Source organism: Myotis yumanensis, unplaced genomic scaffold, assembly GCF_028538775.1.
Source record: "Myotis yumanensis isolate MYYU_CA2020_CCGP unplaced genomic scaffold, mMyoYum1.0.hap1 SCAF_17, whole genome shotgun sequence".
Classification (NCBI taxonomy): domain Eukaryota; kingdom Metazoa; phylum Chordata; class Mammalia; order Chiroptera; family Vespertilionidae; genus Myotis; species Myotis yumanensis.
The window spans coordinates 10,853,563-10,881,057 of record NW_027223768.1 but is presented as its reverse complement, the minus strand read 5'-3'; the positions used below and the strand labels follow the sequence as shown (position 1 = coordinate 10,881,057).

At 51.8% G+C, this 27,495-nt stretch overlaps 1 protein-coding gene across 3 annotated transcripts; it reads right to left on the bottom strand.

Moving 5' to 3' along the window:
- Window positions 1–1,545: 1,545 nt before the first annotated feature.
- On the bottom strand, window positions 1,546–27,190 carry ZNF697 (zinc finger protein 697). 3 transcript variants are annotated; one of them, XM_070396587.1, is made up of 3 exons: window positions 27,146–27,190; window positions 4,948–5,204; window positions 1,546–2,902 (listed from the first exon to the last, which is right to left on the bottom strand). In XM_070396587.1, the coding sequence occupies exons 2-3, from the start codon at window positions 5,165–5,167 to the stop codon at window positions 1,551–1,553; spliced, it is 1,572 nt and encodes a 523-aa protein (XP_070252688.1). In that variant the 5' UTR covers window positions 5,168–5,204; window positions 27,146–27,190; the 3' UTR covers window positions 1,546–1,550. The 3 variants fall into 3 exon arrangements, with proteins under 3 accessions (XP_070252688.1, XP_070252690.1, XP_070252689.1); XM_070396589.1 differs by lacking the exon at window positions 27,146–27,190 and adding an exon at window positions 26,732–26,774; XM_070396588.1 differs by lacking the exon at window positions 27,146–27,190 and adding an exon at window positions 5,294–5,347.
- Between the last annotated feature and the right edge of the window lie 305 nt (window positions 27,191–27,495).

Genomic DNA, 27,495 nt, shown 5'->3' with positions numbered 1-27,495 from the left:
CACCCTACTGATGCGACAAAGACCAGCTCTGTCAGCGAGGACATCTGTGGCTCTTCCAGACTAGCCTTCAGTGTCCCGTCACGCATACGCATGTTCAGTGTCCTTGTTTTGTTACATTAATCACTACGGTAAGTCTTCCTAGCAGCTGAGAGCACAAAAGGTCAGACCACAGCTGTCCACACTGTCACAGCCTCTCCTCAGAGCAGCCTTTGGCACTCTTGTCCCCAGGCCCTCCCCAAGACAGGGGCCATAACACTGATCCACCTCACAGAGATCTGAGGAGCAACTGACAATCATTAAAAAGCATAAAGCACTTTACAAATATAAAAGTGCTAGTTTGGCATTTGTAGAACCACCAGAAAACATTCACTGCTTGTGCTACTTGGCAGTTTTGCATTTACACCTCTCCCTGCTTGTGCCCTCCTTGTATAAAGCCTGGAGCTTTCTACTGTGCCTTCGTGTAAAAAAAAAAAAAAAGTTTCTACTCAGACGGGAGCCCAGGTCAACAGGAGTGAAGGTGGGGGTTCCGTGAGCTCCCCCATCACTACAGGGGAGGGGGGTACAAAGCAAATGCAAATGAGACAAAGGAGCCTTGCACCCCAACATGTGAATTTTGCAAAGCTCTCGAGCGGGTTGACTTTTGTAGCAGGTCACGGGGCCACTGTGGATGGTCTGAGGTTCACTTGAAATAAGCACCCAGCTGACCCGGGAAAGGGAAAGGCGCCTAGAGCTGGGATGGTTCCATGTCCCTGCAGGTAGAAGGTCATGAGTGAGACCTGAAAGAAACACGGAGCCAGGCGCACACCTGGCCCTGGGGGCAGGGCCTGCTCACCACAGACCACCTTGGCCCAGCACGAAAACCAGACGTTTCAAAGGAAACAGCAAAGAACCAGATTCCCTAGATCTGAAAAGCAGTTATGAGTGAATGTCTGAGTTTCACCTTTGAAATGAGGGTGTGCAGCTTTTCTGCCCAGCTTCCCCTCGATGCCCCGAAACAGCAGCTAACTGTGGCTCAGACAGGAGAGCGTCCGGTATATCCTCCCGCAGGATGGCAGGGTTCCTCTGCTTTTCTTGGGACTCGAGCTGATGGGGGCGGGGGGCAGGGCAAACGGTGGCTTCACACCTGGTACAACCAGGATAGAATTATTCACACCCACCTTTTCTTTTACCCCATGACCCTCACTCCAACCACAGGCTCTCCTGATTCCCACAGAACATCGCAGCCCAACCTACTCTTGGCCTGCCATCCTGTTCCTCCCCCACCCGAACCCCATTTCCTCAGGGTCCTCAAAGTGCCCGCTTAGCTCCAAGAGTGTTGGAGGGAATCGGCACGCCAAAGCACATCTCCAAAACATTCCTTCGTTGTCCCCAAAACGTAGCACCAAAAGAACACCTCTTAACGCTCCCCTCAGGGCCCCCTAACACCAAAAGCGCCCCAGTCGTCACTCTCAGATTGTCCCTCCCGCCCTTCCCGTGCCTTTCCGCAGGGCCTGCCCCCGGGATACTTACACCCCGCCAGCTCCCGCGAGCGCAGCCCCCCACGCCCGGCCCTAGCACAGGTGCAGCTTCTGGTGCTGCGCCAGGTGCGTCTTGTAGCGGAAGCCCTTGCCGCAGCCCGCGCACTTGTGCGGCTTGTTGCCCGTGTGGATGCGGCGGTGGCGGATGAGGTGCGAGCTCTGGATGAAGCTCTTGCCGCACTCGATGCACGTGTAGGGCTTCTCGCCCGTGTGCGTGCGCTGGTGCTGCGTGAGCGTGGAGAAGTCGCTGAAGCGCTTCTCGCACTGGCCGCAGCGGAAGGGCTTCTCGCCCGTGTGCACGCGCAGGTGGTTGACCAGGTGCGAGTTGCGGCCGAAGCCCTTGCCGCACTCGCGGCACACGTAGGGCCGCTCGCCCGAGTGCGTGCGCTTGTGCGTGAAGAGGTGCGAGCTGACGCTGAAGGTCTCGCCGCACTCGGAGCACATGTAGGGCTTCTCGCCCGTGTGCACGCGCTGGTGCTTCACCAGGTCCGAGCGCCAGCTGAAGCGCTTGCCGCACTCGCCGCAGCCGTGCGGCTTCTCGCCCGTGTGGATGCGCTGGTGGTTGGCCAGGTGCGAGCGGCGCACGAAGCCCTTGCCGCACTCGCCGCACGAGAAGGGCCGCAGCGCCGCCGGCCCCGCGCCGCTGGCCGCCGCGTGCGCGCGCCGGTGGCTCAGCAGGTGCGAGCTGAGGCTGAAGGCCTCGCCGCACTCGGGGCACGGGTAGGGCTTCTCGCCCGTGTGCAGCCGCCGGTGCTTGAGCAGGTCGGCGCGCCAGCTGAAGCTCTTGCCGCAGTCCGCGCACAGGTTGGGCCGCTCGCCCGTGTGCAGGCGCAGGTGGTTGGTCAGGTAGGTGTTGCGGCTGAAGCCCTTGCCGCACTCCCCGCAGCGGAAGGGCTTCTCGCGCGGCGGCCGGGCCAAGGCGGGCCCCGGCCCGAAGCCCCCCGCCGCGCCCACCACCGCGCCGCACTCCCCCGCCAGGCCGAAGGGCTCCAGGCGGGCCGCGGCCGCCGCCTCCGCCAGGCGGTGGATGCGCTGGTGCTGCAGGAAGGCGGCGCCCGGGCTGAAGCTCTCCCCGCAGTCGGGGCAGATGGTGGGCGCATCCATGATGCTGGCCATCAGGCTGTCCAGCTCCCCGAGGTCCACGGCCATGGGGTGGTGGAGCCGGCGGAAGCGGCGGGGGGTCGGCCTGTCGCCCGGGTGCCGACTCCCCAGGGCGAGGTGCCGCCGCCAGGGAAGCACCGGTGGGTGCGGCGGCTCCTCCTCTTCCCGGGGGCTCCGGGATGTGCTGTGGGACTCGGACAGTCCTGGGAACACGGCCACCGCAGCGACTCCAGACTGGCCATCCTCTTCCTCCCGCAGAACTTCTTCCTCACTCAGCAGCCCCTCTGCAAACAGAAAAGGGGACAGTGGGGGCAGGCGATTATACCTGGAGCTCAAAGAGTAAACCTAGAGGAAGTCAAGGTCAAGAAAAGTGTGGGCCACGGAGTAATTCCCTCCCCCGGGTATTCACAAACTCACTCTCCAAGATCTCCAACCTCCTACCTGGAGCCTCCTGGGAAAGGAAGGCCTAGAGGCGAGTGTGCTCTCCGAAACCCAGGGAAAGCTCACTGCCGTCCCCTCAGCTCACCAGCTCTTGGCAGCTGTCTCTGAGCCCAGGCCCCACCCACTGTCCCTGAGGCTCCATCCAAAGGCCACATGGACAGTCGGCTTGAGGTGGTCAAGTCTGGGCCAGTGGGACGTTGTGGGAGCTCAGAAGAGATCTGCTCACTGTAAGAGCAACCCATGCGTTCCAAGGCCCTAACCGCACAAGGCAAGACCACTCCTGCCAACCACAAGAAAAAGCCACCTGGACTGATTTTTTTTAAATGTTTTTATTGATTTCAGAGAGAGGATGGGAGAGGGAGAGAGAGAGAGGAACATCAATGATGAAGGAATCATCCATCGCCTGCCTCCTGCACGTCCCCTACTGGCGATCTGGCTGGCAATCCAGGCATGTCCCTGACTGGTAATTGAACAGTGACCTCCTGGTTCCTGGGTCCACACTCATCACTGAGCCACACCAGTGGGGCTGGACTGACTTTTAAAATGGGGATTGTTGCCGAAACCGGTTTGGCTCAGTGGATAGAGCATCGGCCTGCGGACTGAAAGGTCCCAGGTTCGATTCCGGTCAAGGGCATGTACCTGGGTTTCGGGCACATCCCCAGTAGGAGATGTGCAGGAGGCAGCTGATCGATGTTTCTCTCTCATCGATGTTTCTGACTCTCTATCTCTCTCCCTTCCTCGCTGTAAAAAATCAATAAAATATATTTTAAAATAAAAAATAAAAAAAAAAATAAAATGGGGATTGTTCATTCTGGAACAGCTTATGGTGGAACAGTATACCAAACACACCCCAACTCCAGGGCTTTACTATGTAAGGGGAGAGGAAGGTGTAGGGGGAAAGGGGAGGTGAGCCCCGGGCCCTGAGCAGCTGAGCCCAGCCTAAAGGCTGACCCAGCGCACACCTGTCTGTCTCTGGCTGCTGATGCCCAAGCAGAGGGCCCTCCAGACAGTCCCTGGGTATGAAAGAGCGTGTGGCCCTAACCGGTTTGGCTCAGTGGATAGAGCATCAGCCTGTGGACTGAAAGGTCCCAGGTTCGATTCAGGTCAAGGGCATGTACCTTGGTTACGGGCACATCCCCTGTAGGAGTTGTGCAGGAGGCAGCTGATCGATGTTTCTCTCTCATTGATGATTCTAACTCTCTATCCCTCTCCCTTCCTCTCTGTAAAAAAAATCAATAAAATTTATTTTAAAAATTTTTTTAAAAAAGCGTGTGCATGTGTGCACACTGCTGGGCCTGGGATGCGTTACATGGGAAAGCCTGTCATCTCACAGCCCTGGCCAAGGGTGTCGCAGCTCATTTCTGTCCTGGAGGCAAGCACAGAGCAGGATAAAGTAAGGGAGGCCCGAGGGCAGAACTGAATACGGGTGGAGTCTGTTTCCAGGTCAGGAAAAGCAAGGCGATGAGCAGAGGCCTTGGCACTCTGAGAATCAGCCACATGCACCTGGGCACGTCCCTTACCACTGAGCTGAGCTGTCTACAACCAACACGATGACAACAGCTGTAAACATCTGAATACGCTGCGCTTGGTGAGCCTTTGTGTGCGGCAACTCATCTAACTCTCCCAACAACCCGGTGACGGAGGTTCTCGTACTCCCCATGTCCCCTCTTGTGTTGTTGTAGGTGTTGACCTCGATCCGTGCTCTGTATACTGTGAAGTGCGGTGCCAGCGACTCCCTCCTCACCCGTTTACCAGCACAGCCACCTCCCACTGGACTGGAGAAAGGGATGTTCCTCTTCACAAGAATGCTTCCCCTGGCGACAACTCGGGAGGAGCCAGAAATACATGGGAGCCCCAACTTCCATGGAAATTCCCACTTTCTCCTCACCTGTGCAGGTGTCAGACACCAGTTCCCGCTCCTCCCGTGGGTCAGAGCCCATCTCCTGCTCCGGGTGGCCGCCTCTCTTGTCTGCGTCCTGTGCGTTGGAACCCATTTCTCTCTCGTCTGGGTCCCCTTCCCTGTCCTCAGAGTTCTCAAAATCAGAGCCCATTCCTGTATCTTCTGAGTCCGGGCCTTCACACGCACCGTGTTTGTCTTCTTGTTCCATCCGGGAGGAGCCGGACAAGGGAGGTGACCGGGAATCCCTGCTCCAGACAAAACACACAGATAAAGGCCATGTCAGTCTGGCCCTGTTCCCTCAGCCTGTCCAGTGACACAGTCCAACAAAACGTACAGAGCTCCAAGCCTCAATGGCAAATCTCCGCTCCACCTCACGTTTGAAGGTAAACAGATCCGGGCGCAAAGGAGGCTGGTCTGGGTGCCAGGGTTACAGTGGCAACTCCTCCGCAGGCCATAGGCCAGCTCTCGCCGGACCACAACTTGATCTGTTTCCATCTGTGAAGTGGATGGGCCTGTTAGCATGGCCTTGTAGCTCTCACCGTGGGTAAGGGTGACAATGGTGCTCCCATCTTATAGCTGAGAAAACGATGCTCAGAAAGAAGACCCACCAGCCTAAGGCTAACATGTAAGCCGTAAAGTGGGGTTCAAATCACTTTTGCTGCCTCAAGTTCCATGCATTCCTTACTCTTATTAAAGCTTGCCCTCCTCTAAATATATACAATTTGTACTTATCACCTGAACCTCAGTATGGCTGGGTGGGGGTTGGGGGGAGGAGAGAGACTCTGCCAGCCCACAGCAATCTTGTGAGGGTTTTAGCTAATGATGAGTGGACCTCCAAGGAGCCAGAGGAAAAGGACATTCAAGACATAAGAATAGCCCTAGCCAGTTTGGCTCAGTGGATAGAGCTTCGGCCTACAGACTGAAGGGTCCCAGGTTCCATTCTGTCAACGGCACCTACCTCGGTTGCAGACTGGATCCCCAGCCCTGGTCGGGGCCCGTCCCTCCTCCTCCCTTCCACTCTCTCTAAAAATCAACGGGAAAATATCCTCTAGTGAGGATTGACCAAAAAAAAAGAATAACAGAAGCATTGGTATACTCACTTCTGACCTAAGACTATGTCTCCAGCAGCAGCACCAACCTGATTTTGTGGGTCTGGGGGGGGGGGGGGGGGCGGGGAGGCAGGGGGAGAGATGCAGGGACCCTCCATGTTAGAAGCCCTCCCTGTAGCCTTATTACATAGTTTGCCTTATTATATGTGTACTTTATTGTAGAGAGCTCCTAGCAGAGCATGCCCCTGGTGTAATCGGCAACCCCTCCACAGAACAGGCCAACCTGGGAACTGGAGGGAGAAAATGACCTCAGCTTCCCAACCCTTTGGAGCCCTCAGGTTTGCATTTCAAATTTAAAGGGCCCCCTGCCAAGACTGAGCCATGGAGCCAAAAATAATTTGCTTCTGCCATCCATCACTCCTCCAGCTTAGCTCATGGCAGCAAAGCAGTTTGTAGGTCAAGGATCCTGGACCTAGACTTTTTTTTAAATATATTTTTATTGATTCCAGAGAGGAAGGGAGAGAGAGAAACATCAATGATGAGAGAGAATCATTGATCGGCTGCCTCCTGCATGGCCCCTCTGGGAATCGAGCCCACAACCCAGGCATGTGCCCTTGACCGGAATCAAACCCGGGACCCTTCAGTCCACAGCCCTTTGGGGGTCGAACAACTCTTTCACAGGGGTCGCCTAAGACCATCGGAAAACACATATAATATCAGATATTTACATTACGATTCATAACAGTAGCAAAATTACAGTTATGAAGTGACAACGAAAATAATTTTATGGTTGGGGGTCACCACAGCATGAGGAACTGTATTAAAGGGTTGCAGCATTAGGAAGGTTGAGAACCACTGCTCTATCCACTGAGCCAAACCAGCTAGGGCCTGGACCTAGACTTTTACACTGTCCAGCTCTCTCTGCCTCCGCAGCCCCCAAAACAGAACTCCCCAGAACATGGCTAAGCAGACGCCCCATCTTTTCTTCCCTCCACTGAGCACTTCCCCGAGGCAGCCCTGGGACTACCGAGACTCAAAGTGGGAAGCAGGAGCCATTCTGGCTGGTCCAGCCTCGCTCCAGAGCCCAAGGCAAGTCAAGGAACCTCTCGTGGTTCCAGTGTCTTCCTCAGCGTCAGGGGGATAATGCTCCTTAACCTTTCTCACAGGCAGGGTGTCAGAAGGAAACATTACAAAGCACCTTGGAAAATACTGTGGAGAGGAGCTGATGCTCTGAGTTTTACAACTGCGGAATAAACGTGTGATTTCTCTCTCTCTTTTTTTCATGTGCAATACATACATTATGGCTCTTTTTTTAAGTCCTGCTGCCATTCCATCACCGGCCGACTATCGCCCTGAAGAGGGTGTTACTAGTATATCCCTTCTCACAGATGCCCTATTCCAGTGATGGCGAACCTATGACACGCGTGTCAGAGGTGACACGCGCACTCATTTTTTTGGTTGATTTTTCTTTGTTAAATGGCATTTAAATATATAAAATAAATATCAAAAATATAAGTCTTTGTTTTACTATGGTTGCAAATATCAAAAAATTTCTGTATGTGACACGGCACCAGAGTTAAGTTAGGGTTTTTCAAAATGCTGACACGCCGAGCTCAAAAGGTTCGCCATCACTGCCCTATTCCCTACATCAGAGTGAAAAAGCAAGGCCTTCTCTTAAATGTCACGGGCAAATGGCCTGCCGTGATGGTCATCAACAGCGTCCTGGAAGGCAGCCAGCTCCTCTGGCTCCTCGGAGGCCCACCCGCTCTGTTTAAAACGCCAGGGTTCAAACACCCAGGATTAGGCTGCAGAAAATCCCATTAAAGTCATAAGCCTTTTAAGAGGTCTGTCCCACCAAGGGTTCTTACCGCTGAACCTCTGCTACCCATCACGCTCATGCCTCCTGGAGCAATACGCAGCCACATCCGTTGACTATGCATACACAACACACCCCATGGTGAGGGGTGGATTTCAAACATGTTTTAAGACCTGTTGGCTTGTTAGTGGCTAAAAGCAGCGGAGGGGTGGGGGGAAATTTTAGGGAGACCTAGTCAATGGTTTCTGCCCATCTAAGACCAGCAAGCCGAGTTTTACATCAGTAAAGGAATCAAATAAGCGTGTCACCTGCGCTCATGCAACTGAAATGCAGGATGTGGTGCCCAGAATGGCACAGTGACCGCAGCTCTGTGGGGCCCAGGGGTCCACCCTGGGAACCAGGGAAGCTTACGGTTTCACTTCGAAGTCAGCCTTTTTCTGTACGGGACAATGCTTCAGCCAACTGAGCCACCCAGCCAGGGCAGAACAAGAGGAGTTTCTGGTTTATGATTCCTTGGGAACCAAGAGAGAATTCATACCAGAGACACTAAATAAAGAAGCATGGTTTTCCTGAATTTAAAGAGGGAGTGGGGGGAGAGGAAGATTGTAACCCCCGACTTAGGGCTGGCGTGTTCAAATTCTGCCTCACTCAGAATCCAGGAGACCTGAGCTCCCAAAGAGGGCTTGCCATGGCTTCCTTCACACCGGGGGAGGCAAGACTGGGTGCGCTTTGAAAGAGGGGTAAGCCCCTGTCACCAGAGAGACACCATTCACTGTTCAACATCGACTCCAATTTATTTTAAAATGCATTGCATTAGCGCAAAACTGGAAGCCTGCGTGCCCACAACGCCGACTCAGTTCCACTCACGCCATTACGCCATCCGGTTCTAGGCAGTCATCAAGCAACAAGAAGGCTACTTAGAGGTAAGGAAAGGCAGCCTCGATATATTATTAGATGAAAACTGTTTGGTTTAAAAATAGTCCCGTAGTGTTTATTAGGACATGCACACTAGCCTAGGTATTCCCGTGTTTACACAGGTTCAGGGAGGATTCTTAAGATGTTACACGCCTCTTGGTCACCCCTAGGAGCTTCGTATCATTTCCTCTTAACGACACCCCAAAGAAGCAGGGCATTAGTTTCCATTTCAGAGGTGAGGAACGAGGCGCAGAAGTTAAGGGCTAGCTCAAGGTCACGCGATCTTCAGTGGCAGAGCGGGGTGCGCAGCCCTGTGGTCCAGCTCCAGGGCTCACATTCTTCCCCAGAAGCTGGTGTTCGGTTCAGGACAACTTTTTCTTTTTGTAAACCCTGTCCGTTCTACACTAAAGATGCACTTTTATCAGCAAAAACACCAACTTTGCTTTTAACTTGACAAAACACATGAAAGGAAAACCTATGATTATTCTAGAAGCAATGAAAAGGAAGACAAGGACGAGTTGTGATTAGCTCTATCTGGAAGACAGTTCTCAGAAACATTACCGAGACACTGTGTCAGTCAACAGATAGCTCAGCACATTTTGTTCCAACTCCCCTCCCATTCATTCTCAAAATAAAAACTAGCAGCATGTTTTCTCAAGCAAGGCCAGGGTTGGATAACGAGTGGCTGTCCTCTGTCCTCTGCTCCGCCAGCTGCTCTACTTTGTGCGAGTTTCTTAGCCTCGCTGACCCTCAGATTCTGCATCCATAACCAGTATGCTGCCACCTACCATCTAAGATTGTTGGAAAAGCAGATGGCACATAGTAGGGACACAATAACTGGTAGCTATGAAACTTAAGCCAACCTCTTTTTAAAAAAAATATCTTTTTTATTGATTTCAGAGAGGAAGGGAGAGGGAGAGAGAGAGAGATAGAAACATCAATGATGAGAGAGAATAGATCGGCTGCCTCCTGCATGCCCCACACTGGGGATGGAGCCCGCAACCCATGCATGTGCCCTGACCGGGAATCGAACCGTGACCTGGTTCATAGGTCGGCACTCAACTACTGAGTCATGCCAGCCGGGCTTAAGCCAACTTCTTGATTTAAAAAATTACACACACATCTCCAAAACTGAGGGTCACAGCTATATTCACCATGAATGGCCGGCCTTTGGCCAGTACAAGCAGAATCTCCTCTGGCCTGGCTGCTAAAGGCTCTATGAATGAATGGCCCACCTTATGGAGACAAGAGCCAGGGGTTGGGGGGCCTAGCTTCTTGGGGAACTGGGGAGAAAGAAGAAAGGTCAGTGCCATACGGTTTGGAAACGTTGATAACCCGTCTGTATACAGAAAAGATAAGTCTACAGCTGAATGGAGTGGATAGTTCAACAAGCCCTGACTTCCACCATCTGTTTGGGACCTCTTCTCCCTCCAGTAAGAAGGGGCAGAAATGTAAGGGGGAAACAAATAACAGGTAATGGTGGGAGCAGTCAGGCAGATGAGAGGAATCGTGCAGGGGACGAGCCCTGGGCTTTGGCAGCTCAGAGACTGTGCTGTGCGGCTTTGAGTGTTTGCCCCTCTGGGTGTTCCATGAGGAGGCTGGTGTGAAGGCACCTGGGTCCTCTTCTACGCTGTCCTGTGACGTCAGGTCAGTTAGCCCAGGGAGGCAGCACTGTCAGTTTCCTTAGGCACTTTCAGTGGCAGCAGCTGGCTTCCGCAACTGGCACGGCAAGCGGTTAAGCTCCCCAGACACCCAGCACCACCACCAAACCTTTCTCTTGGATGCCGACCAGCCACCTTTACCAAGGCTGCTCAAATCCTCGTTTTTAGAATTTGCAATATTTTCATGTCCCTTCCTCCGGCCCCATAACCCCCCAACTCAAAAAAAAAGTTATATTGTCATGGCCAGTGATTGGGTGTTGGCCCACGCACCAAAGGGTCAACAAGGGTTTGATTCCCAGTCAAGGGCACACACCTGGGTTGCAGGATCGATCCCCGCCCTGATCAGGGCAGGTGTAGGAGGCCAGGAATCGAAGTGTCTCACATCGATGTTTCTCTCCCTCCATCCCCCCTCACCCCAACCTTCACCCCCTGCCTTCCACTCTCTCTAAAAATCAATGCAGCCAAAACCGGTTTGGCTCAGTGGATAGAGCGTCGGCCTGCGGACTGGGCGGTCCCAGGTTCGATTCCGGTCAAGGGCATGTACCTGGGTTGCGGGCACATCCCCGGTGGGAGATGTGCAGGAGGCAGCTGATCGATGTTTCTCTCTCATCGGTGTTTCTGACTCTCTGTCTCTCTCCCTTCCTCTCTGTAAAAAATCAATAAAATATATTTTTTAAAAAATAAAAAATAAATAAATAAATAAATAAATAAAAATCAATGCAAAGAATATCCTCGGATGAGGATTAACAAAACAAAACAAACAACAAAAAGGTAATGTTTATTACCCTGTAAAGCCACTAGGAAATTGCTTTAGGTTAGGACCTTCTAGACAAACTCAGCCCCATTTGAAAGACGAATCAGATCAGTGTGAAGATAGTGCTACACAGCGGGAGTAAATATGACAAGGGGTGATGGAAAGGAGGGAGGGGGGAGGGAAGGAATGAGGTGGGGGAAGAGCAAGTGGAGCCAGCGCAGAGCCAGAAGGGGAGTTTAACCTGCGTTTCCCCGCACATTCTCCCAGCGGCCCCACCGACAAACCCGGGCCTTTCCAACAGCAGGAACCCCAGCACTTTATAGATTCGACCTCATTTCCTACAGAGGGTGGGGCGCAGACAGGCGCACAGCTCACCCCACCTTCCTAAAAGATAAACCCTCGCTTACGGGGCTCAGGGCCCCACACAGTCATGCCTGCTCCTCCCCCGATGGCGGTGGGGAGGGCAGTGCTCACAGGCCTTGGGCTCTGCTGTGAGCGCTCACCCACTGGAACCACCAGGGCAGCTGACACAGCACCTGAGCGGGCCCTCATCTGCCTCCATTAATTCCGTGAGGGTCACCCAGCCTGCTTCGCAGGCGAAGGAAACCGCAGCCCAGCAAGCTGAGCTCCAGGTGACATAGTTCCCAGAGAGCCAGGCCTCCCACCAGCGTTCCGGGCCCCGGGCCATCGCATTCCCCACTCGGCTGGCTCCTGGGACATCAGAGGCAGCAAGCGAGGGCAGGTCACAGGACAGAGGACAAGAGCGGGCGACCCACCTGGCAGCCCCTGCCCGCAGAGCAGTGAGAGGAGGGAGCCAGGGCCTGAGCCAAGCCCTCCCCCCCACACACCCGACCTCCCCACACGGGGGAGCCATGTGCCAAGGCCATGGCCAGGTGGCCTGGAGCCAGGCCTGCGGCGGGGCTGTCATGTCAGGGGAAGGAAGCGGTCAGGCGGCTGGCCAGGAGCGGCTCCCTCTCCGCCTCCTCGGCCGCAGCTCCTTTCCTGTCCCCCGTCCTGCGGGTCCCTGCCTCACCTCCCCGCCTCCCAGCCGCAGTCCAGGCCGCCCTGCTCACTTCCCATGCCCCCAGTGCACCATGCTCTCCAAGGGAGGGTCCTACGGCCGAGGCCAGGCCCACCGCCCCACTGGGTAGAGGATGGAGGACAATTCCAGTCTGCAGTTCCAAAGGCCGGGCTCCTGACCAGAACTGGGGGCAAACCAGGGATTCCAGGGGGTTAATCATTTGTCAGTCTCGGCACCAAATGGGTAAACAGTCAACTAGCCTCTCGGGGGATATGGCCATCAGGGGCCTGCCTCCTCCCTCTGGTCACTAAGAACCCTAGGCAGTTGAGCATCGACCTATGAACCAGGAGGTCACAGGTCGATTCCCAGTCAGGGCTCAGGGGACATGCAGGAGGCAGGGGATCCATGATTCTCTCTCATCACTGATGTTTCTATTTCTCTCTCTCCCTCTCCCTTCCTCTCTGAAATCAATAAAAACATTTTTTTAAAAGAACCCTAAAGGCAAAGTGATCCGCCTCACCTATTTGTAGGGGATGCCCCCAGGAGCAAGGAGAAGGTGTCCGTACCCGAGGGGTCAGCTGACTTCCCCAGTCCCACCCGAGACTGTCCCACCCAACATGCCAGCCTCTGAAACGGCAGGCTGCTGCGGGAGGTGAACAGAGAATGCTGAGAGGTGACCGCAGCTGAGCCCTAACCACTCTCCAGACAGGAGAAGCGAAACGATGCGGTTTCCTCCTGTGGGTACTGCCTTTGCCTGGGGAGGAAAGCCCAAGCTGAAGCGAGAGAGGCTCACAACCCAGACGACTGAGAAATCAACCTCCAACCCCATGGCCAGAGCTAGTCCGAGACGCCTTCCAATCTCCATGGTCAAGAATAGCACAGTGTCCTTGGGGTCAGGCATTTCCTGTCTGTTGGTTGGACTGGGGCCCCTCGGTTTGGCCAGAGGGCCTCCGCTGGTCACAGCTGCCACGCCTTCCCCACCCCCTCCTCCTGCACAAAGTGAGGGTGATCGCAATGCAGAGACAGATTCTAAGAACCGTGGAAGTTAGACCCCCATCTGCCCTCAGACGAGAAGGCACAAAATCCACAGGTTTTCCTGCAAGCGGTTTACGCGTCCATGTTTCACACTTAACTGATTAGAATATTCTACCTGATGCACAGAGAACCCTTCTGTTCATGATGCCCACCCCCTACCGGGCTTTGGCATCACAGCACCAGCACCAGTACCACCTGCATACACCCTCAGCTTCTTCCCTTACCTAGCACCTGTGCAGGCCTCGGAAGAATTACCTTTAGATACCCCCTCTCAGCATGTTCAAATGGTCAATGTTTGTATTTCATGGAACCAAAGACTTGATATCTCTTATTTCAAACTCCTTCTGCAGACAGGAAACGGAGGCTCAAAGAGGGAAAGCGACCAGGCCAGAGACGGAAAGGTAGGGTGCTAGAAGAGTTATGGCCAGAATCTCATTTTTCTGGTGGCCTCTCCAGTGATCTTTCCATTTCTTTAATATAAAACACCACTTCTAAAACAGCCAGCCAGATCAACCTGGGGCATATATTTGTTTGAGTTTACACACACACACACACACACACACACACTCTATTTGTTCAGGGTTCTCCAGAGAAACAAAACCAATGAGATGCTTATATAGAAAGTAAGTTACTATAAGAAATTGGCTCGTGTGATTACGGATACTGGCAAGTTCAAAACCTGCGGGGTGGCCCAGCAGGCTGGAGACTCAGAGCTGATGCCACAGTTTCAGTCCAAAGGCCCGCTGGGGAAGTCCTCTCTGCTCAGCGGAATCAGTCTTTTTATTCTATTCAGGCCTTCAACTGATGGGGCGAGGACCACCCACAATGATGCAGGGCAACTTGCTTTACTCAAAGTCCCTAAAAATTCTGCCACAGAAACACTCAGCATAATGTTGGACCAAATATCTGTGTACCTACGGGCCCAGCCAAATTGATGCATAAAATTAAGCAGCCACACACACTGCCGCTAAAAAATACAGTCGGTGATCATCCCATCATATGTCGAAATGTACTCATAAAACACCTTCTTTTTCATAAAAGCCTTTATCAGATGGTTGAGCGACGTCTCTGTAGAGGGCAAGCTGGAAAGAATCCACATTCATCTTCATTAAAGATCTACAGAGACACGTGTGTGCACAGGCACGCACCTCCACAGCAGAAAGGAATGCAACCTAATAAGCTATTTCCCTGAAGGACAAAAGAGAAAACAGGCTTAGAATGCACAGGGGGTGCGTGTGGGCTATGGGAGTTGTTAGCCAGCAGTTTTACTCCGGGAGGGTTGATGCTGGAATCCCGTTAAGGTGACCAGATGGGGCCAGGTGACCTCAGGAAGTCGTTTCCAACACAGATGATTCTGTGATCACATTTCCACCGGAATGAACAGTCCTCAAGAGAGGGTTCGTCACTGCACGTAGGGACCGAGGAGTGCTGGGACCAGAGGGTTGGAGGCGCGCATTCAGCCTCCTGCAGACTCGATAGGAAACGCTGCTCTTCTCATTCTCTGCCCAAAATAACTGTGTGGTGTTGTGGATGAAGAATGGCTGGCGTGTTCCTGCCCAGTCCATTCCAGCAGTGGGTAAGTGACACCTCCGCGTACTATCTGCCAAGGTGTCTTCCAACAGAGAGAAGTAGCAATAAAAATGTAGAGATGTCACCTGATACTTCCACTTTCCTGCCTGATTAAAATTTAAACTCCATTGCTAGATTGTTTTCAGCATAAAGTGAAACATTTACAGACCCTGAAAAACACCTTTCAAAAAAAATACTAGTGCTACTCTTATGTCCTTAAAAATAACATTATCAGCAAAACCCAGATCACAGGGAACTATCAGAGACACATGATCCAGTTTCTTCGGTGACAATGACAAAAACGGCAAGAAATAGAAAGGAGGAAAACCTATTGTGTCAAAAAAAATTGAGATGTTTCAACTATCCTCAGTGTATAGACCTTATTTGAATCCCAGTTCAAATGAACTACTGAAATAAATGACAAGGCGCTTGGGGAATTGTGAATACTGATGCTTGATATTAAGGAATTGTTCATTTTTTTAAAGGTGTTGGTATTGGGGTTAAGTTTACAAAGAGTTCTTATAACTTTCAGAGATACATAATGAAATATTTACAGGTGAAATGGTATTTCTGGAATTTGCCTCATTTGAAATGATTTCTAGGATTCCAGGACAAAGGGGAGTGGGCAGGGATGCAGATGAAACAAGCAGGGTGGTGGCATATGTGGTTTTAGTATACTACACTATCTACTTTTATATTTGCTAGAAAACTTACTAATAAAAACATTTCAATGGAAAACATAACAAATTATTTTTTTCTGAAATGTAAGGTTGATTATATTCATTTAAATTCTGAGCCGGCCATAATAAAATGTCAGTGACTCCCATAAAAGGATCAGCCTGCTTTTATTAATTATGCCAAATCCGAAGTAAGTATAATGCTTAATGCTGAATCTAGAGCCCATGGGAATTGGGGGAGAGCCAGCAGGGTAAAGGGACTTAAGAAACTTCAGTTTGATGCTTTTGAGTCTTTTTTAAACTGATTTTTATGAGATAGAGGAATAACTGTTATATCCAAAATAAAATCAGAATCCTGTTTCCACTTTCATCTCCTTTTATGTTTCCAAAGAACACAAAGAAGGATGCGGCCATAGCCAGTGTTGCTTGTTTATTTCCACCCTTAGTTCAGCAAGTCGACTCAAGACCAAGGGGAACCAGAACCACATGGCTTAGCTGGTTGTGTTATCTCATGCACCAAGAGGTCTCCAGCTTGATCCCCAGTGGGGGGCGGGGGGGGGGGGGCAAGGAGAGGAGGGTGCAGGAGGCAGCCGATCCATGTTTCTCTCTCATCCATGTTTCTATCTCTCTGTCCCTCTCCCATACTCTCTCTGAAATCAATAAAAACATATTTTCGTAAAAAAAAAAGACCTGGATGGAGGTCCTGGTCCTGACAACTCTGGGAGAGGGATGATTTATCCCCAGGAAAGTGAAACTGACAAAATGATGTGAGTGTCCAACAGAGGACACTCACAACCCAGAATGATCTTCTAAGGCAGCGGTTCTCAACCTGTGGGTCGCAACCATCGGAAAACACATATAGCATGTCAGATATTTACATTACGATTCATAACAGTAGCAAAATTACAGTTATGAAGTAGCAACGAAAATAATTTTATGGTTGGGGGTCACCACAACATGAGGAACTGTATTAAAGGGTCATGGCATTAGGAAGGTTGAGAACCACTGTAAGGGGATGAAAAATGTAAGGGTGTGTGTCAATGAAAAGAAAATATACCCATGATTTATGAACATGTGATCCCTAGGAGATGAACCCTGGCAGGAACAGCTACTTTCCCAACCCAAACGGAGCACTTTTAAATTTAGCCAGTGTCCTTCTCAGAAGAACTCCGAGGATGCCATCCAAATGGACTCACACCACACTACAAAGAGATCAGCTGAAAGAGATCCTATTCCCACCTCGTGCTGGAAACCACCAGCTTGCAGATACTTTCGGCCTCAGCCAAGGGTGTACGGTCAGTCTACGATGCACAGAACCAGTCACAGCTCCCATCCAGGAAGTGACCCATCTCTCTCAAGAAGGGGGTGGAGGCAGCATTGGCAGCTCGGCCACCGTAATTCCCAAGTCAGGCACAGGCTGTTTGGGTTCCTTACCTCCCTTTTACCTCCATCCAGTTCCTAGTATTTCCTGGAGAGAGCAACAGTCCGACACCCGCTTATGAAGGGAACAGTGGCGTTTTCCTGGGTCCTCAGCCTAAGAGCCTTCAGAGTCCACCAACTCCCTGAAACCTTGTGAATGTGTCTGTAGAAACTTTTTCCTGATGAGAAAGCCGCAGCTTCCCCTTGGCCTCTGAAAGGATATGGGGCACAAAAACAAGACAAAAGCCCTGTTCTAAACCATTACTGCAGATGACTCGCGATATATTCCTGATCATAGCCTTTCAGAAATCTTCCAGAGTGGGTTGGGAGAGGGGAATAAGAGCAATGTCATCACTGTATGCCAGGAATCTTCTGGTGGGCTGGTGGAGAAGGGAGATAGGACTGTGAGCCCCAAATCAGGCAGGAGAACAAAAATATCAGTACATTTCAAATGGGATGATAGAGCAGGATGATGGAGCAGGATGAGAGAATCTGTAAATGCAACCTGCCTGACTCCCCCAGTCTGCCGATCTGGGCTAGCACCCTGTTTTACGGACGAGTCAGGCAGCAGAGACACAGACAGGTGAAGAGCAGGCAGGAGGCTAAATCACTGTCTCAGCTTTCATCCCAATTACTTTTCTCCTCAACCCAACAGAGCCTACTGTGATTGGCTCAAACACTCACCCTGGTGATCGGACCCTCCCAGCATCATTAGTTCACCAGCTTCCTAGTCACCTGTGTTATGTGGCAGGTGCACTAGGAGGGAGTTACGTCACTCTTCAAGCCTCTAACACACACCCCCTCTCGGGGATGTGGCTAATTTAAACAAGTTTGACCCCGGGTTTATAGCTCCCATCAGCTGCTTACTTGGGCAGCGAGTCAACGCCCATTAATCAAGCCCTAACCTACCCAGGACACACAACACTTTGTTAGATAATCCTTCTCTTCTCAAAGGAAAAAAAAAATTTTTTTAATCTAGCCGAAGTCACCAACTCATTCCTAACAAATCCTCTAAGTGTTAGCAAAGTCACCCTGCCTGCACATAACAGCATGCAAATGCCCACAGGAAGAGGGGGATTCTGGGAGTGACACAAAACTGCATTCTCAGGAGCCCAGCTCACACTTCATGGCGAGTAAGGAGGTGCACACTCATCCAACACGGTTGTCGGATTCGCCCTCTTTTCGCTTGCGTCTTTCTCCTCCTGCCTTGATCGCTCTGCATTCTCGGTGTGGGAGGTGGTGCAAAAATGGGCCAGGTGGCAGGCCAACTGCAATTCTGCTGAAGCGACTGAATCCTCAGAGACAGAGAGAATTTCACATGTTGTTGCTGTTGAACATTTCTTGAAAGGATCCCTCATTTTACAGATAAGGAAAATGAGGACTAGAGAAGTGCCTCCTGTGAACTCACAAGGGTAGGGAGTGAGTGGCCAGATTGGGACTACTGTTCGGGTTACCTGATCCTTTCAAGTTCATTCTCTCCTGCACCAGACTCTTCCAACCAGCTGTCATATTTATGAGTTGACTGCTCTGGCCTTACCCATAGCATTGCACCCATGCTACCTTCTTCCAATTTTTCTTGTTCTCTCCCAGACTCCTGCTCATTTTTTTCTATTGTAATTTTAATTACTTTCCCTCTAAAAAAATGTAGAAAATGTTCTTCAAACTCAATTTCCTGTGATCCTTCAAAACAGTCTCTACTTAAAAGGTTTTGGATTATCTGTTTGTCATAGAGAAAACAGACATTTTGTGGGCTAGGGAAAAAAGGAAAAAGTCATTTGAATTAGCATTGACTTAATGGAGTGTTATGATAAATATTTAATAATTCCAACTCCTTGGTACAGCATTTGAAAGAAAAGTCAGAGAGAGAGAGAGAGAGAGAGAGAGGCAAAGCGAGAGGGGATGTGGGGTGGAGAAGAAAGCCTATAAAACATCAACTTGAACAATTAGTTATGGTTATGCCATTTTAAAAGAATCTTTAAAGACTTTTTTTTCAATCAAACTATGAAACTCTCATTAAAAATGGAGACCCTTTCTTCTGCGTTATCATTTTTTAAATGCTTAAAACCAATGATCGAACTATATTACATTTCTTTCTGCCGTGCCTTTTTTTATTTTGCCAAACAAGTCCTACAGGCTGTTGGGGAAAGGCGTCCTCTGCTAATGCTAACATCGTCGCCACACACATCAGTGTCCTATGAACCGTGGGCATCCCAGGTGCGAGCCGCCTCAGCGGATGCCATTAATCGTTAACATTCAGTGAGTCGGACTCACATCAATATCAGCTATGATTTTCTATCTTCCAAGTCTGGTGGTCTCTTCCTTGACCTCATCAACAGCACTGTCGAGTGCTTGGCATATGTACAGGGATTCAGTAAATGACTGCGGAAAGCCGATTGAGATGCTCCTCCTGGGAATTTTCTCCTTCCTTTGCGTCCAGGGTACGGCTCTGTCCTAGTAATTATCGTATTTCACTCACCACCCTGTCTCCTCTTCTTAACTTCTAAAACAGGTGAGCCTTCAAAGTTCTTGTTTCCCTTTCCTTCTCCCTCTCCCACCCCTTCACTCATGTGGCCCCTTGCCCTGGCTTTAATACTCCGCTCCTCTGTCCAGAGATGTCACAAATTTGAACCTCTTGCCCCAACCCCTCCCCTGCCCTCTAGGTCCACGTCTAATGATGCACCCATCCCTGCACCTGAGGAACTTACAGCCCCTCCCCACCCTAACGTGCTGTCCTGCACCTCATCTGGGGCTCAGGGCAGGAGGCAGCTGAAGAGTTGAGTCATCAACATACCTGGTTTCAAATAGAAGTCTGCCACTTACACACCTTATGCCCCCATGACAGTTCTTTCTCCTCTTTGAGTCTTAGTTTCCTCATCCATACAATGGGGAAAACGAGGTACCTTGAAAATTGTTGTCAAGACTGAATGAGCTTCTATTTGTAATGTATCTGTCCCTGGTCATATTGGAAACCACTGGTTCTGGTCCCAAATCTTTGTTACGAACCATCTCCTCCAGGCAGTGCCCACTTCTGCTAAGGCTCAAAACCCTGGAGTCAATTTTGGCCCCTCCTCACCCCTTTCAAGCAAGTCAACTGCCACTGCTTTCCTCTTTTTTGCCTTGGCCACCATCACTGCAGAGACACTCTCACCGTTGCGGCTCCCACATGTCACTCACTGCAGGCTCCATTGATCCTCCTGCTCAGAAACCGCTGGTTGACTTAGTCTCCAGTGCAGCACACACTCCACGTCCTCAACAGTGCAGCCCAAGGCTCTCCTACCTCTTGTCCCTGACCTCTGTCTGCTAACTCCAGCCAAAAAGGGGTGCTCTGCACCCCCCAGATGCAGCACCCTGTGTGTTCCTCTCTTGCCATTCTGTTCTCCTCAAGAAACAGCAGAAGTCTCTCCTCAACCTTAGTGGTTAGAGCCAGCGCCAGACCCCGACGTGGTCTTGTCAGCTTAAGAAAGTTGCTCAGCCTCTTTGAGCCTTGGTTTTTCCACCTGTAAAAATGATGCAAACAACTGTGTCTACTTGATACAATTATTGTGGGGTTTTTATGTTGTTGTTTTCTTTTTTATCCTCACCTGAGAATGTTTTTTCCATTGGTTTTTAGAGAAAATGGAAGGAAAGGGAGGGAGAAAGGGGGGGAGAGAGAGAGTGAGAGAGACACATCTATTGGTTGCCTCCTAAACGTGCCCCAACTGGAGCCAGGGATCGAACCTGCAACCCAGGTACATGTCCTTGACCAGAATGGAACTGGCGACTATTGGGTGCATGGGCCCACTCTAACCACTGAGCACACCGGCCAGGCTATAAGATTATTGTCAAGCTCCGAAAGAACTATTATTATGTCTCTCTGTATGACTTTCAGGTACCAGTCCTTATCTTATTCTGCCTAATATCGGTTTCTAAAATATAACCATAGTTATAAGAACGTGCACCTTACTGTTTGCTCTCTCTCCCGCTCTAGCACCTCCCAGGAGTAAGCTCTCACTGGGAACATACTGTTTCCTTCCCTGTGGTGGCTCCCCCACACAGCGAGCCCTCAAATATTCCTTGAAATGGATGAAATGAGGTGTAATGATGTCTCTCCCTCAGTCTCAAAAAAATAAGAACCAGGCCAGGACATCTAGCGATCTGGCCAAGATCACATCAGGTAAGGCAGCGCCATGGAAACAACCTGGCCTCCGAACTAGATCCAATCGCCTGTCGGCACCAGGAGCCCAGCGCGCTTAATTATGCTGCTGAACAGACAGGCATGATAGAAAGCGGTGATTAGCTTCAAAAGTTCCACAGAACCTTCTTGAAAAAGAATCCTGTGCCCCCTGGCCAAGTGTCAGCCAAGGGACACCCAAGGCACACAGCCCTGTGGGCGTCCGAGTCCTGTGCGGGTCCCCCTCCACTGCGGCCTCAACACTGGGGCACAGAGCTGTGCTGTGCTCTGGGTGGGAAGTGCTGCGACACTCTCCTGGTCCCCACACAACAACTGCTTCTCCCCCATCCCCGGGGGCAAGACAGGACCAGAACTAACAGAAATTATATAGTGAATGAAAAAGACCAACATTCAACCTCTACAAAGGAATGAGACTAAAGAAGCGTTTGCTTGGGGGGGGGGGGGGGGGGGGGCGCAGGGAGGAGGAAGGTACATTAGGGAGCACAATCAAAAATCCCAGTCCCATGGCGTGGCTCAGTGGTTGAGCATCAGCCTATGAACCAGAAGGTCATGGTCCGATTCCCAGTCAGTGCACATGCTGCCCAGGTTGCAAGCTTGATCCTCATCAGTACCAGGCAAGCAGGAGGTAACCGATTGATGATTCTCTCTCCTGCTTCCTCTCTCTAAAATCAGTAATAAATAAATAAAAATAAAAAATATGCATTGCTTTCAAAGCCATCTTCTGCTACCAGAAATCACTGTCAATGCCTGCAAGGGGAATAAGTGATTCTTTGGAATTGACAAAGGTTCGGGGGGGGGGGGGGGGGTTGAGGGCGGAAAAGGGGTCAACAATGGGAAATGTGTTTTTCCTAAAGTTCCTGCCCAAGCATCCAAGAGGAGCTAACCGCAGGAAGATGCATAGCACTGAGACCCTGAGACCAAAGCAGGGATTTCTTAATAAAACCCAGAAGGGAATGGGTCCTATTCTCGAACTTATGGTAAGATCCTGACAAAGTTCTCAGAGAATATATAAACCTCCGCAGAGAAGTGGATGCCTTTCCCTTAGCTGCACACATCTTGGCAAATTAGAGCTGCCAGCACAGGACTGACTCAGACTTTACCCTCTGCAGGAAGGGGAGCTTGAATCGCACGTGGCCCTCCCACACACCGGGTTGGAACAGCTAAATGCAGGGATTTCAAGAACTGTCCCAACCTCCTTTAAAACGGCTAACGTGCTGACAACCCACAGAGGCTTCCAGCGTGAGGCCTTGAGGTCAGGGGCAAAGAAGGCTGAGTCAGCCTCAGGAGGGGGGTTCAACCTGGTGGCGAGTGAAAAGCCTTTGTCCCCAAAGGGGCGAGGCAACTGATCTTTTCAGCATCCCCTTTAAGACATGATGCAATGAAGCCCAAATCCATACCCCAGCAACTCACGCTCCTCTCAGAGGAAAAAAACAAAACAAAAACGGAATGAATTCTTTTCCTTCCTTACTCCAGCCTTTCTTTTTCTTTCCCTGTTTTTTCACATCTGCAGAGGCCAGGAACCCCCTCTGAATTTCTCAGATGTGAAACCCAGAAGCCCTTTCTAGAAGATAGGGTAGAAGGTGGGCAGGACAGCAAGGAGGAAGGGACTGAAGCCACGGACCCGCCCCTGCTCCCCAACATCAATAAAACACCGTCATCACTTAGCCCTGATGCGAGTCAAGCTCGTGAGACTCAACCCAAGTCCCAGGAAAAGGATGAAAATCCACCAAGAAAATGACCCCTCTGCTCCCTCTCCTACAAACCGTCAATGTGCACATCATGTTTCATGACTTCGTTTCTGCATGTTTAGTTATTACCAGTTCATCATCAGCTCACAGGTCCTGAACCCCCACCATCTGTGGAGGTGTGCCCTGGACATAGAGTTCCTGCCAGGTGCAGGGGGTATGCAAATACTCCAGCACCGAGTGGGGCTTTTTCAAGTTTACTTTCATTAAGAGGACACTCAGCCCCAGGTACTTCAGATAATACAGAAAATTACGGGAGAGGCCGCGTGTGACATGGGGTGTCAAGAAAGGTGACCCAGGAGGGCGAAGGCTTGGTCTGGAGGGAGGAGGGAGGCTGGGAGGCCATGGCAAAGAATTCCAGGAAAACAGTTCTCTGCCCAAAGGTCTAAATGAGGGATTCTGAACCTGACCTTCCCCACGGATGGGCAAGTGGAGTTTGAGAGCATAAAGATAATGAAACCAATGCCTCTCGGAATGAGACCCGCTAGGAAGAATTTAGAAGCTCGACAACATTCCTGGTAGGAAATCTGGAAAGCGGAGGGCCTCAGGAAGAAGGAAACGAGATCTGATGGTTTTCGCCCAAGGAAAACACAGATACACCCATTCTGAGCAGGCGTGGGAGGCAGCAGTCCTACATTACACTGTAGCTTCAGTTCAGAATCTGGGACTCCAAGCAAGGTTCTTCTCTCTGAGTCCCAGTTTCCTCGTGTTTAGGATGGAGGTAATAACATGTCAATCACCAGACTGAGGCAATGCATGCAAATTGTCTAACATATAGATGTTCAATCAACAGGAACTGTCGCCATCACATAAAAAGCATGAAAAAGTGCCCAATTACTAGTAAAAGACAAGTGAGAGACTATAAAATTGCAATGCTGCCCTAGCCAGTTTGGTTCAGTGGATAGACCGTCGGCCTGCGGACTGAAGGGTCCCAGGTTCGATTCCAGCCAAGGGCACATACCTGGATTGTGGGCTCGATCCCCAGTGTGGGGCGTGCAGGAGGCAGCCAATGACTCTCTCTCATCATTGATGTTTCTATCTCTCTCTCTCCCTCTCCCTTCCTCTCTGAAATCAATAAAAATATATATTTTTTTAAATTGCAGTGCCTTAGGGGAAAGCTGAGTCTGATCTGTCTTGCACGTCTATATGCTACATTTTAATCCAACTAACAGGACGGCCTTTGTAGAGCTGTTTTCTAGAAATCACATCGCATCTTCACAATGAGGTGTTGCTTAGGTCCAAGAGCATGACCAGTCACTGATTATCCACTTGAGAGAATCCATTCCGTACCCTGCCTACAGAGTTTGAAATTTTAGGCTGGCCAAGAATCTAGTCAAGAAATTTTTATTTCTTTTTATTGTTTTCAGAGAAGAAGGGAGAGGGAGAGAGAGAGACAGAAACATCAATGATGAGAAAGAATCATCGATAGTCTGCCTCCTGCACGCCCCACACGGGGGATCAAGCCCACAACCCCGGCATGTGCCCTGACTGGAAATTGAACCGTGATCTCCTGGTTCATCGGTTGACGCTCAACCACTGAGTCACGCCGGCCAGGCAATGCAAGAAACTTTTAATGAATGTCTTTGTACCAGACACCTTGATAGATCTTTTTAGGGTCTCTTCACCACCCAGGAGCAAAAGGAAAAGTTCCAGTCTGTCATGGACTAGGTGCTTTAGATACACAACTGCAATGAATCCTCAGAGGTCTTCAAGACTTTAATTAAAAAAGGAAAGCGATCAATTCTTTCACTCATTCCTTCATTTACTCATGTTTTCCAAGGAAACATCCTTTGGCACCGAATAGGCATAAAGGAAGGGGCAGGAAGTCATTGCCCTCAAGGGGTTTCCGTTTGAAGGGAGAAAGATAAACATCCAGCTATCACCAGGCAACCCAAAGATGTGAGTCACCGGAGGACACACGTCCCATGAGGATGAGAATGATCTGACTGCGAGGTCTGGGAAGACTTCTACTGGGTGCTCCGTCGGCGGGGCTGGACTTGGAGAAAATCATCGGGAACAGGGCAGGGAAGCCCAACACACATGACGTTCAACCTGACGGAGACACAGGTGGAAGAACGTCTGTCACATCTGGGAATGGGGAGCTGTCTGCTGCAGGAATGAGCCAGTAATATGGGGGGGGGGGGGGGCGGGCAGGTACCAATGGAGGATAGAGGTAGGTGGGCACTGAATTGTGAAGAGTTGTGAATGTCACACACATACATTTAACAATACAATGTATGTACTAAGAGACCTGTTGGGGATGGGGGGGAGGAGGATTAGGATCTTAGCTCAAAGGCAAGGGCATTAACAGGGTTCTGCTTCGGGCCTCTCAATGACACCACCACTCCCCCCACCCCCACCCCCTGCATCAGCAGGCAATATCCTTCTTGCCTTTAATGTGTCATCTTTAACGTTTACCCTTTCTCCTTCCCTTAACTGGACACTAGGAATTAAGCAGACATGAAGAGTCTGAGGAAAGGCAAAGAGCTTTGGGGGAGGGGAGGACATGGGATGCCAGGCCGGCAGCCTGAATCACAGGCCTTCAGCGAGGCCACCTCACCTCTCCAACTCAGCTGCAGCAGCTGGGTTTTCTGATTTGCTTCCACTCACCCCCCGAATCCCAGTCGTTTTTAAAGACCATCTCTCCACGTTTCCCTTCCTGTAAAGGCTATATGGCTTCCCATTCATGACCTTGGTTCACTCAGGCTCCTCGGGCACCATCTTCTCTTTGGGGCCCAACTGAACATCAGACATCAAATTTCCCCCAACAACCACCTCCATCTCAGAGAGAGAAAGAGAGAGAGAGAGAGAGAGAGAGAGCTCGCCAATATGTTCCAATTAGAAAGCATGCCCTGCATTCAGAGCCTTTGCACTTATTTCACAATCCTCATGCCCTAGCTGTTTCCCCGCTCCACTCTCATCTCACTTCCTGGCTTCATCTCCTAGGGAAGCTCGTGAGAGATGTTGTTGCCCCTACAAGCCATTCACACAGGGTGCAGGGCTCTGGGCTGCCATCCAGACCACGAGCCTCGGGTCCTCCTGCGCCCCCACCTTAATGGCACTGTTCGAGGTGCCTGTGGCTCCTACACTGTGTCCCACATTAACCAATCCCGCGTGCTGGCTTGTTAAGAGACTTGTGAACACCTGGTGCAGCAGCAGAAACACAGGGAGGGAGAAAGGAGAGGCGGAGGCCCCTCTGCGAGTGAGCCAGCCGAGTGACAGCAGGAACCCTGGGACCGCTGCACAGTGGCCCACTCATCCATCACAGCTCCTCCAAAAACGATTTAACTTTCTAGCCATGACCCACCCGCCTTCACCACACCTTGGTCCCACCGCGGAGAACGCCATAGGGATGCAAACGATTCCCGTCGCCTTGCAGGTGAAGGGCCAACAGGCCGCTATGAGGGCCAGGCTGCATCACCAAATCTCCCCATGAGTCCAGCCCAGCGCTCGCGTTGCAAGGGGTGGGTGATTCACTCCGGCGCCGGGGTGGGGGGGGGGGGGGGGGGGGAAGGGGGCTGGGGGTTAAAAAAAAAAAAAAAAGGAAAATCGAGGAAACACCCAGAGGAAGTGGTTATCCGATTCCGAAGCCCGGCCATCATGTCCAGTGGCCATAAGGTACACTCAGCGCCCCGGCGGCTGCTTCGCGCTCAGCCTCCTGTCGCGCTCTCGCCCTCTCCTCCCCACGCGCGCTCCACCCCACGCCTCCACGCTCGGTGCTGAGCCTCAGCATTCCCCCGGGTGAGGCACCAGCTTCGCCCACCCACCCGCCGGCAGGCAGGGGCTTCTGCCTCCGGGAAGGCCACCGGCACTAGGCGGCCGCCCCCCAGGCGGCGAGCTGCTGCCACCTCCACCCACCCATCCTCCCTGTGCCGCTCGCCCGGTCTGATGGCAGCCCTGCCTGAGTCGGGCTAGAATGGAGCGGAGGGGAGGAGAGCACCTTTCATAAGGATCCAAGATGCCGCGCTGCCCCTCCGCGGAGCCCCCACCCTCGCCCCTTCTCCCAGAGCGGGGCCGGGGACGCGGACAGACCCGGCGTGGGGAGCGCAGCCGGTCCCGGTCGGCAGCTGCACACAAAGCCCTTCATCTCCTCGCCTCCAAGCTCCTCCCTGGGCTGCGCTGTTCCGAGGGTCTCGGATGCCCCCTTCGGTGGTCGGCGGGACGGTCCCACTCCCTCTCGCAGCACCGCCCCCTCCCTCGCATCTCAGCCTCCTCTTCCCCGCCGCTCGCCCCCGACCCCGACAGAAGCTCAGCCCGGGTTTGGGGGCCACGGGGGCACCCCCTGCGCCCCCGGAGGAGCGGACAGCGGTCCAGTCTCCGAGGCACAACTTCACCCAGCCGGTCCGCCACCCACCCTGGGGCGCACACCCATCCCCGCAGCGGTGGGATCGGGTCCGGATCAGCCCCATCTCCAGGTGGCGGGGCAGCCCAGGCGCGGGCACGCTCCTACCTGCGCGGCGGCGGGCGGCCGGGAGCGAGGGCGGCGAGCGCCCGGCCCGAGCCCTGCGCCGCGGCGCGCCTGCCCTTGTGCTGCGGCGGTGGCAGCTGCAGCGGCGCTGGCTCGCTGGCAGACTGGCGAGCTGCCCGGCTGAGTCCTCGCCGGGGCTTCCTGTGGGGCTGGACAAAGGACATTTCCTGGGAGGAGCAGGGGACCGTTCCCAGCATGCTTCGATTTGTAGTTCCCGGGGACTTCCTGCCACCGCA